Genomic DNA, 13,596 nt, shown 5'->3' with positions numbered 1-13,596 from the left:
ATCTTGCCACGTATTTCAGCAGCATGTTAAGCTACTTTCAAGAACTGTATGTGTTACCACCAGGTCTCAGAAAGTTGCAGCCGCTCCAGAGTCTGAATGACTTAAACTTGCCCTGTTGAATTCTAGCAGTTTCCAAAATATAACAGAAGTGCTGCTGACAGCCACCACATAAGTGAGGGAGTGGCTGAGAAGCTCTCGAAGTTCCTTTTGTGTTTTAGATCTCTTCAGCTGGTCAGCCAGAAAATGTTCCTTCTCTCCTGGATTACATCCTTTATGCAGTCACACCACCCCAATTAAAATATAAACTTGCTCTCCATGTCTGGGCTTAGAGGGGTTTATTATTTCCATCCTACAGACCTTCCCGTCAGAATACTCCTTTATGTGTTTTGTGTGGCTGAAAATACGCAGGATTGTCTCTTTGTGAATCTGATAAACTCTGCCCAAAGTAAATCCTGTTCTATTATTATTGTAAGATTCAAGAAATTTTGTTACTCAAGGTAACTGAAAAACTGAAGTTGAGGTTCTTTTACCTTTTACCCATGATGTGGGATGATATCCTCTTAGCCCTTGTTCAAAATTGGAAGTCTTAATGCCATGTTTGTTACGTTTACTTAACTGGAGTAAACCCTGTATCATTATTTCTGGCTACATTTTGGTGCCTACATCACTAGTTTTGGAGGTCTGTTAAGGACACTGGCCAACACAGGAGACTCCTGCACAAGCTGTGAATATTCTTGATCTCTCTCCAGCATGTTTGCTGCAGGTTAGCATTCACCATGCAGAAGTGATGGAAGATGAAGGCTGCTTAAGCAGTAACTACTGACAACAATGTGGCTGGGAAGGGTGGGGGCTCTGAGCTCTAGCTGCCTGTTGTTAACTGTCAGAGTTAATGTAGTCTAGCCTGCCAATGCTACCATGAATGGAGCTGATAGCCTTTTGGTTGTAACAACCTCATCTTAGACTACTAAGAAGAATTCAAGTTAGTCTTTTTTTTTTTTTTTTTAAAGGTGATTCACAACTAATTCTGTCCAAAGGTGTATAACTTTTCCTCACCCTTCCCCATTTATGGATGATATGGTCTATGCCCTACTTTTAGGAAAAAACATGGCAAAAGGAGAGCCAAAACCGGTGAAAGTGTTTAAATGATGTGACTGTGGCAGAATTCTAGATATCGTTTGAGTACCTCGTAGTAGATAGTTACATAGCTGAGAAGTCTGCATTCACATCTAAGCATGTCGCTGATGGTTTATCCTGAGGTGGTCATGTGCCTGCAGGATACTAACACCAAACAGATGTCTGGTTTCCTATTCTCTTTCAGGATTTCAATAAGAGAACTGGCTTCATTATCGCTTTATTCTTGGGGCATCGGACTTCCTAAGCTTACAGTATCCTGCAAAATAACTTGTTAATCTTTGCTCTAGACCACCTGCTACTTAGAACTTGGCAAAACAAATACCACAAGACTTCTTTTTTCTTTCGCACGTATTGTTTTGATTCTGTTCTCATGTAATTTCCTCCAGGCACACTGTTTCCTTTCATTTGGTTTGACTAACACGCTTTTCCTTAATGATTCTTCCAGCTAGTAGTATCAGTTTACAGCTGTGTCAGTGATTATCAAATGAAAGTCTGTATTTTGGGGGTTTACGTCTAAAGAAATGAAGTTACCAGCACATAAGAGTAGGGTTTGGTTTGTTTTTTTTTTTCAGTCTATATAAAAGCATTTAAACAAAAAGTTTACTGGTACAGTGACATGTCATCTTTTCACTATTGCTTTTTATATGGTGAATTAAAACCCAAAGCTTAAATCTTAGATTCTGAGTAATTGGTGGAGACATTTCTGAAGGGACATTAAAATAAACTTCAAGGACTTCTCCTTTCTTCCTGCTTGATCAGAATATATAATGGTTTTAATCCAGTCAGCTCTCTTTGCACCACCTTAAGTTGCTCTTTGGACTCCTCTGCTTCTTGAAGAGGGTCCTGTATACATGTGGTTTGTGTGTGTGAGGAGGAGGCCTGTGTGTATGCTGAACTTTCTTGCTGATATATTTTGTATTTATTGCACTGCTTAATAGGATCGTCATGTGTTCTGTGAATCCCTTGATTCACAGGGGAATGTAGAAACTTTGAGCGATTGCAAGCTCCCAATATAAAATATGCAAAGTTATGTCATGATAACTTCCATTGTGAGAAGTAAATAGTATGATCCTGCCTCAGAAGCCATAAAACATATTTTCTTATTGTAGCTTCTAGCTTATTAATACTTAGCCAACAACAGTGAGCTGTGTGACATCTGTCTTGGAAGGGAGGAGAGAAATTTCAGGCTCATGAAACTGTGAATGTAATACAGCGGTAAATTGCATGTGTTTGAGCTGTTTTTTGTCCAAAGAGAGAAGTTTGATTACCAAGAATTAATAAATGGGTTTACCTACACTCTGGAGTCCTAGAAATACTTCCTAAGTGTTAGCAAGTGTTTGCTGCTGTCAGGATCCTCAGAACAAAACATGCCTCCCCCACCATCAACACATAGAATTAATCATTGAATCATAGAATGGTTTGATTTGGAAGGGGCCTTAAAGATCATCTAATTTTAACCCCCCTGCCATGGGCAGGGACACCCACAACTAGATCAGGCTGCCCAAGGCCCCATGCAACCTGGCCTTGAACACCTCCAGGGATGGGGCAGCCACAGCTTCCCTGGGCAACCTGCTCCAATGTCTTACTATGCTCATTGCAAATTTAGACTGGACTTATGTCTAGTCTAAATCTGCCCCCCTCCAATTTATAGCCATTCCCCGTTGCCCTATCGCTACATGCTTTTATAAAAATCCTCTCCCCAGCTTTCTTGTATGCACAGGAAGGAAGATATTTTACTAGATAAACATGATTTTTTAAAATATGTTGGCATATAGGATACGAGGGGGTGTTTGTTTCTAGAACAAGTAAGGTTTGGGTAGAAGTCCAAATGTAACTTTCTTTTTCCATAAATCTAAATAGGGCTTAAGAGGTTAAAGCCTGAAAAACTTTAGGCTTTATTCTAGACCAAGCTTGGACAAAACCAAGGAGATGGGCTCCGTGTGGACATGCAGGAGTTAATGCTTACTTTGGGAGGTGCTGGAGAAGCTGTTCACTTCTCTGATTTCAACAGGGTGTGGGGATTTTTTTTTAATCCCCTTTTTAAAAGTCCACCAGGAAAGTTTCCTTTCTTAATGGGATGGAAAAAATTTCCAAGCTCTGTTTGTAATGCAAATATTTTTTTGTTGTTTCACTATTCTAAGGGTACGCAAATGGCATTGCTGGAATTGACTTCTTCACTTCTTATTTATTTTCATATTGTAAACTTCTGCTGTAACTATTTTGGGGTAACACAAAGGCGATGATAAAATTAAAATATACTAAGGACAGGATAGATGCACACAAATTAGGATCTTTTGGTAATGTGCACATATGAAAATTCACTTTATTTTGTCAGATGTGAAGCTGTATTCTCTTAGAAAAAAGAAGAATGTTGGGCATACATTTAGAAGGGGGAAGGAGATGATGAAACATCTAGAAATCAGCATCTCTGAAGGGTAATGCAGGCTGCAGGTGCCCAGGTGATTTCATGGGTGTTGCAGGATACCCTCTCCGAGCTGCAGGGCATGGCTGAGCCCTGCAGCCCCTTGGGCAGAGTATCGTGGGCTGCATCAAAAGTGTGGGCAGCGGGTCAAGGGAAGTGATTCTGCTCCTCTGTTCCTCTCTTGTGAGACCTCATCTGGAATATTGTGTCCAGTTCTGGAATCCTCAACATAAGAAGGATATGGAACTGTTGGAACCGGGTCCAAAGGAGGTCTACAAAGATGAATGTAGGGCTGGAGCACCTCCCATATGGGGACAGGCTGAGAGAGCTGTGCTTGTTCAGCCTGGAGAAGAGAAGGCTCCAAGGAGATCATATAGCGACCTTCCGGTACCTGAAAGGGGCCTACAGGGAAGCTGGGGAGGGACAGTTCACAAAGGCTTGTAGCGATAGGATTAGGGGCAATGGGTATAAATTGGAGAGGGGCAGATTTAGACTAGTCATAAGGAACAATTTCTTCATCATGACAGTGGTGAGGCACTGGAACAGGTTGCCTGGGGAGTTGGTGGCTGCCCCATCCCTGGAGGTGTTCAAGGCCAGGTTGGATGGGGCCTTGGGCAGCCTGATTTAGTGGGGCATGTCTCTGCCCATGGCAGGGGATTGGAACTGGATGATCTTTCCAACCCAACCTATTCTATGATTCTATGATACATGGCCAGTCCTGGTCTAGCTCTTAGTCCCATTCTCTCTCCAGCAGGCAATATCTAATCAGTCTTGAAAATATTATATTTTCAAAACTGAAAATATATATAATAATAATATATAATAATATATAATATTATATATGAAAATAAGGAAGTCTTGAAAATATTGTTTATAGCTGTTGAAGCACATATGAAATTACAAGTCTTTATTGCTGAATTATCTTTTCTTCTGTCCTCTTGCAGATTGTAAAGTATCTGGAATTTCCATTGAAACGGATAACAAAAACGTAAAAGCAGAGGAGTTTAAGGGTATGGTATGAGCATTGCTGTAATTATTTTTAATATATACATAATACATGCAAACTACATATACAGAAGCTGTACATCTGTTGATTCTGGTCCTGTTTCCTGAGAGATCTTGCTCCTGCTTTCTCCATTGACTGTTTGTGTAATCGTGATCTTGTCCCCATTTTCTCTTACTTGGTGTGGGGTTGGACATTCCCCAAAGGTCCTTTTCAGCCTCACCTATTCTGTGATTCTGTGACTTGTTTGTCAGTCCTGGCAGCTTACTCTAACTTCTGCCTGGTTATCAGCAAAACCAGTTATGGCTATGATGGGAACTGATAGAAAGAAGCAGCATTAATTATCTTGTAAGACAGAAAAGTGAGGGCCTATAGAGGAAACAACGAGTAAGTCAGTGAGTTTTCAGTAACCTTAGTGGCTGTTTACATATTTTTATGTCTATGTCATATATAAAGTGACAAATGACTTCTAGTAATGTGCTAGAGAGTTAAGGAGACAAGGAGGAACAACTGGTTTCTGGGTAGATGAAAAAGGGATCCTAGTAGTCTGTACTCATATATGAGGTTTGTGGGCTACGTGGTGTCTTTTGTTTGTTTGATTTTTTTGCACTTCATTGGAATGTAGAGAAATGATAATTTGGGAACTCAAAGAACTGTTTACTGAGCTTTAGATTTTATTAATCTGTTTGAGGCAATAAATATTTTGGAAGTTTCTAAAGCTGTCAGATAACTTTCAGTCAAGTATTCTTGTCACTTTTGGGGAAGAAAAACTTAATGCATTTGTCACTCAGGACAGGCGAGAGGAGAGAGAAGCTCTTCAGCTAATATTAAAGCTTAATTGGGTTCTGTCTCTTTATATATGGCTTGCATTTTGTTCTTTTGTTATTTGTATGATAGGGTGAGATCAGTTTAACATAGCTCAGATGCCATGCCAAGTTCTTTTTGTGTAGCATCAGTAGGGGAGCAGCAGGGGCTGATTGATGTAGCTACTCAACTGAATGCAGCTGACCTGAAATGCGTCTTTCCTCTCTCCTCCCACCTCAGTTACTGTAGGGGAAAGAGTAGTCAATAACTGGAACAGGCTCCCCAGGGAAGTGGTCACAGCACCAAGCCTGTCAAAGTTCAAGTATCATCTGGACAATGCTCTTAGTCATATGGTTTGTTTCAGGTAGTTCTTTAAGGAGCAGTTCCTTATGGGTCCCTTCCAACTTGGGATTTCTATGATTCTATAATGAAGCGATAGCTTCCAGACCAGATGTACATCCAAATTAAACATTGTCCAGACCTCTCTGAGATTCCAGAAGGTTCTTCCAGGCCTGTGCAGTCCTGTGTGCCTATCTTAATGCAATTCAAGTAGTCTTATTCTGGAAAATAAATACCTCCCTTAATATGGGAAAAAAGTGAGAGAAGGAAACTCTAAGTAAGGAGGGTTTTATAATATTACGTTGTCTCTGTTCTGCATAAACTCCCTTTCTTTCATTCTGTTCCCTTCCTCTGAATAAGGCTAGTGGGAGGGCATCAATGCTAGATTTTTCTGAAATGAAAAACTGTGGCATGCAAGTAAGGGGGAGCTCATTCAAGACAGAGGTGACTTCTTCAGCTGGGAACGCTTCAGCTGAGCTGTCAGCTAATACAGACTGGCTCATGAGACCAGCCAGCTGTCACAAGGTCAGTAGCAAAAGCAAGCTGAGTTTGAATGATGGTTTTTCTTTGTTAGAAGGATACAAAAACAAAATAGAAAGGAAACTTTAGCAAATCTTAAGATTCAGGAAGCCTCCACCCATCCACTCAACCTGAAGTCAGGAACCTTGGGCTTCCTGAGTGCACAGCATGTTTTCTGAAGCAGCCAGCCTATGCATATGTAGCATGTTTCTGGCAAGAATGCCTTGCTGCCTCAGTTTTTCTTTCAAGGCTGTACACTTTTTCCACTGTGAGAGACCACAGAGGCTAGCAGTCTGGCTCCTTGGAAGCTTTTTGTTTCTCTACAGATGAGATCTTGGAGAGGTCTGAAGGCTGAGTGGGTAGATTTGTCGGTAGCTCTTACTTGCCCCTCAACCTTGTTTGCTGAGGCTGGAGACGAGGGTGGCAGTTAATGCAGACTGATTGTCTGTTTGAGCAGTGGATGTTTGCCTCCTGAAAGCTAGACAGGTATTGCCAAAACTGTAAGGGCTTTTGATCTTTGATACTTTAGCCTGTATTGGAAAATGAGCAGCCTAAAGGTGGCAAGATCAATATTGTATTTGTATCTTTTATAGAAGTTCCTGAGGGATACTAAGTTTTATTTTATTAATAGATTTGAAGCCAGGCAGATGTGTGGTTGGACTCTTTCCTCTGATGTTGTTTCCCAACAATTCTTATTAATACCTTGACATAAAAGTTATTTACTGGGAAAAATATGGATATATATTTCAGCATGCTGTTCTGCAGTGAGTGGAACTACTGAAACACTGAGTTTGTGCCAATAACTCACTTGCCCAGTTTGCCGTGTCTTCTCTTACCCTTTAATTTCTCCCCTAATAACTATAGGCTTGACCATAGACCACAATTAATGATGCAGGCAACATATTAGTGATGGCATATGCTGATACCCTGCTGTGAGGGAGGAAAAAAGAGCAGTTGAGCTCCCAGTATAACCTCCTCCTCATTAGGAGCATTAATGTTGGTTTCTTTCTTACCCAGTTACGGCAACTTTAGCAGCTACCTGTAACTTCTGAAATCTCAGCCTCTCTCTGAAATTTGTTTGGTGATGTCTATGGTACTTAAGTTGGGGAAACCTGAGTGGACAGTGAGAAAGGTGAACAGTTGCATGAACCTTCTTTTCTTGAGAACTCAAGAAAAATAAGAAGGAACCACCAAGAGATGTTATGAGCAGCCTCTGCCACCAGCAGCTCCAAAGACATGGGGGTTCCTCGTGCCCAGCCGCTGGAGCCACACTCAGTGCTCCTGGAGGTCTTTGTCCCATGCCGATGGACCTCGTGCTGCTTTCCCACTTACAGGTTCAACCAGTAGCAAGGCTGCACCTGTCCCAGGACTGCGTGTCTATGTGTGCACATCTGTGCATACACACACTTGTGACACTGGCACTGTCAGCTACACAGACGGCTACAGACAAAGCATTGCCATCAACAGAACCCACATACAACACTGACTGGGCTCACATAAAGCATTAAGTATAGACAGCTGAGCCTCCTTCCTCCTCTCTGGCCAATGGAGATTCATGTTCCGTGGTGAAAGGTGCAACACCACACAAGGCATGCGAATTCGTGGATCCCCTGAGTACTAGCACAGCCCCTCTGCCCATCTGCTGCCACTACCCTACTTACCAGTTCAGTCAGCTTGAGATTTGCTAGTGAATTATACACACACCTCAAGGCACACCAGGTTTAGGGAAGATAAGAACACCGCACACTCACACACTCACTTCCAAAAGTCAGCATCACAAGCCCAGGCGTGCCTACACCCCCAGTGTGACCACAGTTGCTGGCCCTAAATTTAGTCAGGGCACCCCTCTCTGCCCCAATAGCTAGCAATCTAGGTACACATTCTTTGAGACTCACCAACACACACCCCCAACATCTGCAGCCCCTCCAACAGATGCAGAGATCCTCACTTGTTCCAGTTGCCCACACGAGAGTCCCGTCAGTTTGTTTGGTCTTGGTCATCATCTCTGTTAGTTCCTGTCTCTATCTCTGTGTTTTTGTTTGTTGCTGCTCCATTTACTTGTTATCCCTTTTGCATTGAAAAGGTTATTGATAGGGAAACCTTACTGAAGCAGAATCTCACCTTCCACATAGCATTACAATAACCACTGTGAAATTCTAACTAAATGCATTGGTTACTTAGGAGAATATTTAGCCATCTTACTGGCATGTTTTCCATCTGCATTGTTATACACTTAAACAGTTAAACTACTGATACTGAATTCAGAAAGGTAATTCACAAAATACGGTTGATAACAGGATAAGATTCCTTTTTTAATGGTGGTCTGCTCACTGCCAAAAATATTTAAACCAAAAATGAGGGTAGTAATGCAGAAGCTGTGCCCATCCAACATGGGAATATCTAGTCCCCAACATCGTGATCCAAAGTTTGATCCAAAGGCCAGTGAAGTATGGGAAAATTGCGAGTTTCTTTTTCCCCATTGTATTTGTATAAATCTGGAGGTCTGATGGTATAACTTTGAGAAGTAGGTCTGGCCTTTGCTGGCTGCTCAAATTCTTTAGAAAGGGGAATATTAATTTCATGGAGCCTGAACGTGTACCAAACCCACTGCTGAAGTCTCTAATTTTCCCTTTTGTGTTCTCTTTTTTTCTTGTTGTTGGTATTTTTTCCCTCTAGAGGCCATTCTTAGTTGCAAGCACAAATTTTCAAAAGCGATGAGCTTCAGAATAGAATGGAAAAAAATCCAGTCCCAAGGAGTCTCATTTGTCTACTACAATGGTGAATTTACAGGTACAGTACTATAAGCTTAGACTGGTGGTTCAACGTGTCATTCACTAACAGAGTTATTGACTCTTTCTTGGGGAATAACATTAGGAAAATGACTGAAAGAGTCATTTGAAAGAATCTTAACTCTCCATACTGAACAGCTGTCCTTCTGAGGAAAAGAATTCTTCCCCAGGGGAAGAAAACATTTCTTAATAAACCCGTCAATGATTAATTACCTTTTTAAATTAAGTTAAATATACTAAAACTCAAGACTAAGAAAAATGGCTTTGCACGTTCCTTGACATTTTTAAAAAATTAAATACATTCAGATATAAACTCCCCCAAACTACTGCAAGCTCTGCACTCCTATCCTACAAAGAGGTTTCTGAAGCCTTCTGTAGAGCTGCAGGCTTAGGTATGAATAATGCAGCAATTTTTATATACATAAAATATAAAGTCAGCTGTATATTTTAAATTATTTGTATTCTTTTCAGAAGTGGAACTTCTGTTTATATGTTCTGAAAAGGACTTACCTCAGCTTTATGTGTTGTAGAAAATATGGGTCTCTGGTCCCTTGTACACAATAAACAAAAGCTGAGAAGTAAAATAAAAGCACAGCAGTTTTGTTAGTTTGTAGAGCTTGCAAGATGTGCTGGTCTTGGGTTTTTCTGCATATATTTAATTTAGAGAAACACTAGAACCCATGCTTCTGTGTGTGCAGGTAACTTTAATTTCATAACAAGCTGTAGAATGAAGAAAACCTCATTGTAAGAAGTGTGATGGCAGTGCCTTTGCTAAATCCATTAAGTTTTTCTTGCCAAGTTAATATGTTGAATACTTTGCTGTGGTCTCACTCACAATTCTTTCTGTAAGGTAATTAAGTTACTGATCGCCATTCCTCTAGTGGAAAAAGACGTCTTTTTTTTTGTCACCTGACTACTGCTTAACGTGTTTTCTTGAAATATCTATAGGAAAAAAACCCACATTCAATCTTCCAACTAGGAAACGTATGACAGATGCAGGTTTTTTGAACCGAGTTTTTTTTTGGACTAAACATACAAGTTGTGGAAGCCTCTCTCTGCCTTAAGAAGGGGATTACATATTGCTCCTTGCTGACAGATAACGAACACTGAACAAATTAGCAATAGTTCATAAATTATGCGTGAATTCAAAACAAGCCAATGAGAATTTGCCATATGCATAAAGCAGAAACCTCTCTGTCTGTTCTCCCTTAAAGGTGATCTTCGAGGCCGAGCTGAGATGCTGAATACAGGAATCCGTATTAGAAATGTGACCAGAAAGGATTCTGGGACCTACCGCTGTGAAATCAGCGCAAAGAGCGAAGAGGGGCAACGCCTGGGAGAGGCTACTATTACTCTCACAGTATTGGGTACAAACTTTTGTTACTTGGGTTTCTGTAAAGAACTGGAATAATAGTAAGGGGTGTTGAAGGTGGGGTTGTCCATATGGTGTGTGACTGCTGGGTTTTGGGGTCTTCTCTGGGCTGGGTTTAAACACTCACATGCATATGCATGTTCCACTACACACTTCACGAAAGAGCTTTGCAAAACGCATGCTTATATTATAAAGAAATATAACTAGGGTTTTATTGATATAAATGTGTGTTTCAGTTCTCAAAACTTTGTGAGTATTCTGATTTATGTGATGGTGAAACTTCTATTTCTTCTAAACCTGAATTCACTCAGTGGCTGAGAATCTGGACAAGCTGATCATGGAGTTTGGCACTGGAAAGTCAGCATCTGTCAACACTTATCAAATATTCTAAGCAGCAGTTCATTGCAATATGCCACAGTCTCCTCCTGTTTTTGGAAGGAGAAACTGCTGCAGTGTCTGCGCAGTGCCAGCCAGGGAGCTAGAAATCTGTGGGCTTCATTTACATGAGAGATGCCTTGGGAAAAGGGGGTTGTTCTTCATGGTTTTTTGTTTGTTTGCTTTCCCGTTTGGGGAAAGGAGGGAAAAGTGAATACTGAGCACTTTCTTCTCACATTGTTTCTGGGGTTTTTCCCAGTGGATGAGTGGTAGAGGTTAGTAGTTTTCTCCATATAAAGAGAAAAGAAAAGAAAACATTGGCTTTCGTAGTTTGTGTTTTTATTCTATACAAAAATAATTGATCTTTTAAAATCAGAAATAAAGTCTTAGAAGTTCTTCCTAAAGGATGATAAATTAACAAATTTCTGATTAGCTCCAACAATGAGGTAACACCATCTACTTCTTTCTTCCACTCTCTCAACAACTTTCTTCTTTTAAATGTGGCTTCTTAATTGAAAGTTGAAAACTTAGAGCCCGAGGGAGAATGTGTGTCTGTGTGTTTTGCTCACAAGCCTTTTTGATAGTTAATGTGAATTAATTAGTATTTCACTTTTTATTTTTGCCTTTTATTTTAAAATCATGTGAAAGCCGCATGAATACCTGTTAACTTCTGCTTTTAGTACTCCATGCATGCCTCTTCACCCTTAGTTTTCTTTTACATAGCTTCAAGTTACAAAGACATAAAAAAAGGGTTCCTGTTCTGTTTATGTAATAAAAATTGCAAAAGAGATGTTCATCTTCACAGTAGAAGGAACAATAGGGTCTCCCGCATTTATGTAGGGAATGTTTGGTTTTAATTTATGCTGAAATTTAGTAGCCAATTGGGTTTTTGTCCTCAATGTGGGATTTAGGCAATGGCTGTGATGATGGCCAGTCTCGGTAATTCTTTCTGACAATAATTTTAAAAAAGCAGTTAATTTGTTTTAATACAAAAAATCTTTTTCCTTTTTCTCACTTATGCTTTTTAAATACTGGGGCAGGGAAAGGAGAAATTGCTGGACTACAGATTCCCCAAGTTATCCCTCCTCTGTCTATGAGCAGGAGGCCCTGTACAAAAAAACAAGGTGAAAAAAACTCTGAGGCTGGATGGGAGACAAGATGACACAGCATGTGGTGGGAGCAAGCCTCATTCTTCCATTTTTAGCAACTCACAAATTTTACTGTGCTCTGCAGTAGCAGCAGTCTGCCTTCAGCCCCTTCTCCAACACCTCATTTCATTAACATGCTAATTGCTAAGCATGTTCCTAGGCACATGAGTGCTCACCTCACCGGTGACTGTCAAACTGCTGTTGTATAGACAATACTGATAAGACTGTAATAAGTGCAATTTCATTTTCCAGTTGCTCCAGCTACGCCAGTATGTGACGTACCCAGCTCTGCAATGACAGGAACAGTAGTGGAACTGAGCTGTAAGGAGACAGAGGGGTCTCCTCCATCGGAGTACCAGTGGTACAAAAATGGTGTTGCCTTACTGGAAAAGACAGGAACAGGCAGTGCTAGAGCTGCAAACATAACTTACACCATGAATAAAAAGTCTGGCACTCTGGTAAGTGTAGTAACCAACTCTGTCATAAGCAGCTATCGGGAAGACCAAATGTACCATTTCATACAATAATACAGAAGGGGTCTTAATAAAAAAAAATGCACAAGGTCTTTGTTGGAGATGAATGTCATGCTGAAATATGCTCTAAGGAATGTAGAAGGTAGTTTCTGCCTCAGACCAATGACAAGACATAGGTGTTGAGTGATGAAGACAAATGGGTCAGTTACAAGGCTGTGGGAATGATAAATGATAAATGAGCAGATTCTAGAAAATACACGACAAATTTCACCTTGTCATTTAGCTAGTGCCAGGAGAGAATGACCTCTCAGTATGTCAACAGTTATATTTAATAGTGCCTTAAAATCTTAAATAGCAACTTCAGTAGACATGCAGCGCTACCTCAGTCCAGAATTTGTGCCATCCAGTGGCATTTACAAGTTCCAGCCCAGTACTTGTGAAGTCAATGGGACTGAGTCTGGGCTTTAAGTAAACTTAGCAGGCTTTTGGTTTAGTTGTAGTTTGTTTTGTGGAGGTGTTTTTCCCCTCATAAATGGCAGTCTCTTTTTCATCCCTCCCTCATTAGCCAATCCTTCTAAAAAAAGTGATACATACTACTTATGGATGCATTGTCAGCTGAGATTTTTCAGAAGTAAAGAGTTGTTCTTGGAACACCCTACTCTTGTGCATGATCAAACATGGAAAACTGCAATGTGACTAAGCATTCCGAGGTCCTGTGGATCTTTCAGCATGCTGCACTACTCCAAATTACTAATCGCTTTGGAAAACCTTGGTTTTAAAGTACGGGATAGGTTAAGAGGGAAAAAAGGTAAACAAGTCTAGTAATTAAAAATGAATACAGAGAAACAATGGAATTGACATGAAATCAGTCTCTGTCCTACTCTTCCTTCCTCATTTTCATTTTTAAAGTGATAGTATTTGATAAACAGTACGATTTAGCATTTCTCCATTGGAAGAAGAGAGAAAATGCTGTTTCTTGAGGTGGACGGGACCCTGCCAACTTTCTGTGGGAAATATTTTTGTAGTACATGATTTTTTTGTGTGTATGTAATTTCCTTTTGCTGGTGGTGTTTTTTTGGTAAAATGAAAAGAATGTTCTGATGTCAGGGATTCTGCGATTACAATATGTCTAAAATAATGCATTTTATTGGAAAGTAATGATTACTGAAAAGCAGTCTCCTTGTAGATACACCCAATCTAGTTAAAATGTCCATCTAA

General features: G+C 40.3%; 1 protein-coding gene across 1 annotated transcript in view; it reads left to right on the top strand.

The window, feature by feature from the left end:
• JAM2 (junctional adhesion molecule 2) overlaps window positions 1-13,596 on the top strand; it is a 38,416-nt gene that overhangs the window by 18,806 nt on the left and 6,014 nt on the right. The window contains exons 2-5 of the mRNA XM_054065420.1: window positions 4,501-4,566; window positions 8,898-9,011; window positions 10,225-10,377; window positions 12,158-12,363. Of these exons, the coding sequence (XP_053921395.1) occupies window positions 4,501-4,566; window positions 8,898-9,011; window positions 10,225-10,377; window positions 12,158-12,363 (539 nt within the window). The remainder of the gene's footprint in view (window positions 1-4,500; window positions 4,567-8,897; window positions 9,012-10,224; window positions 10,378-12,157; window positions 12,364-13,596) is intronic.

The sequence above is a fragment of the Cuculus canorus genome, chromosome 1 (assembly GCF_017976375.1).
Source record: "Cuculus canorus isolate bCucCan1 chromosome 1, bCucCan1.pri, whole genome shotgun sequence".
NCBI classification, from domain to species: Eukaryota; Metazoa; Chordata; class Aves; order Cuculiformes; family Cuculidae; genus Cuculus; species Cuculus canorus.
This window is presented reverse-complemented; position numbering and strand designations above follow the sequence as displayed.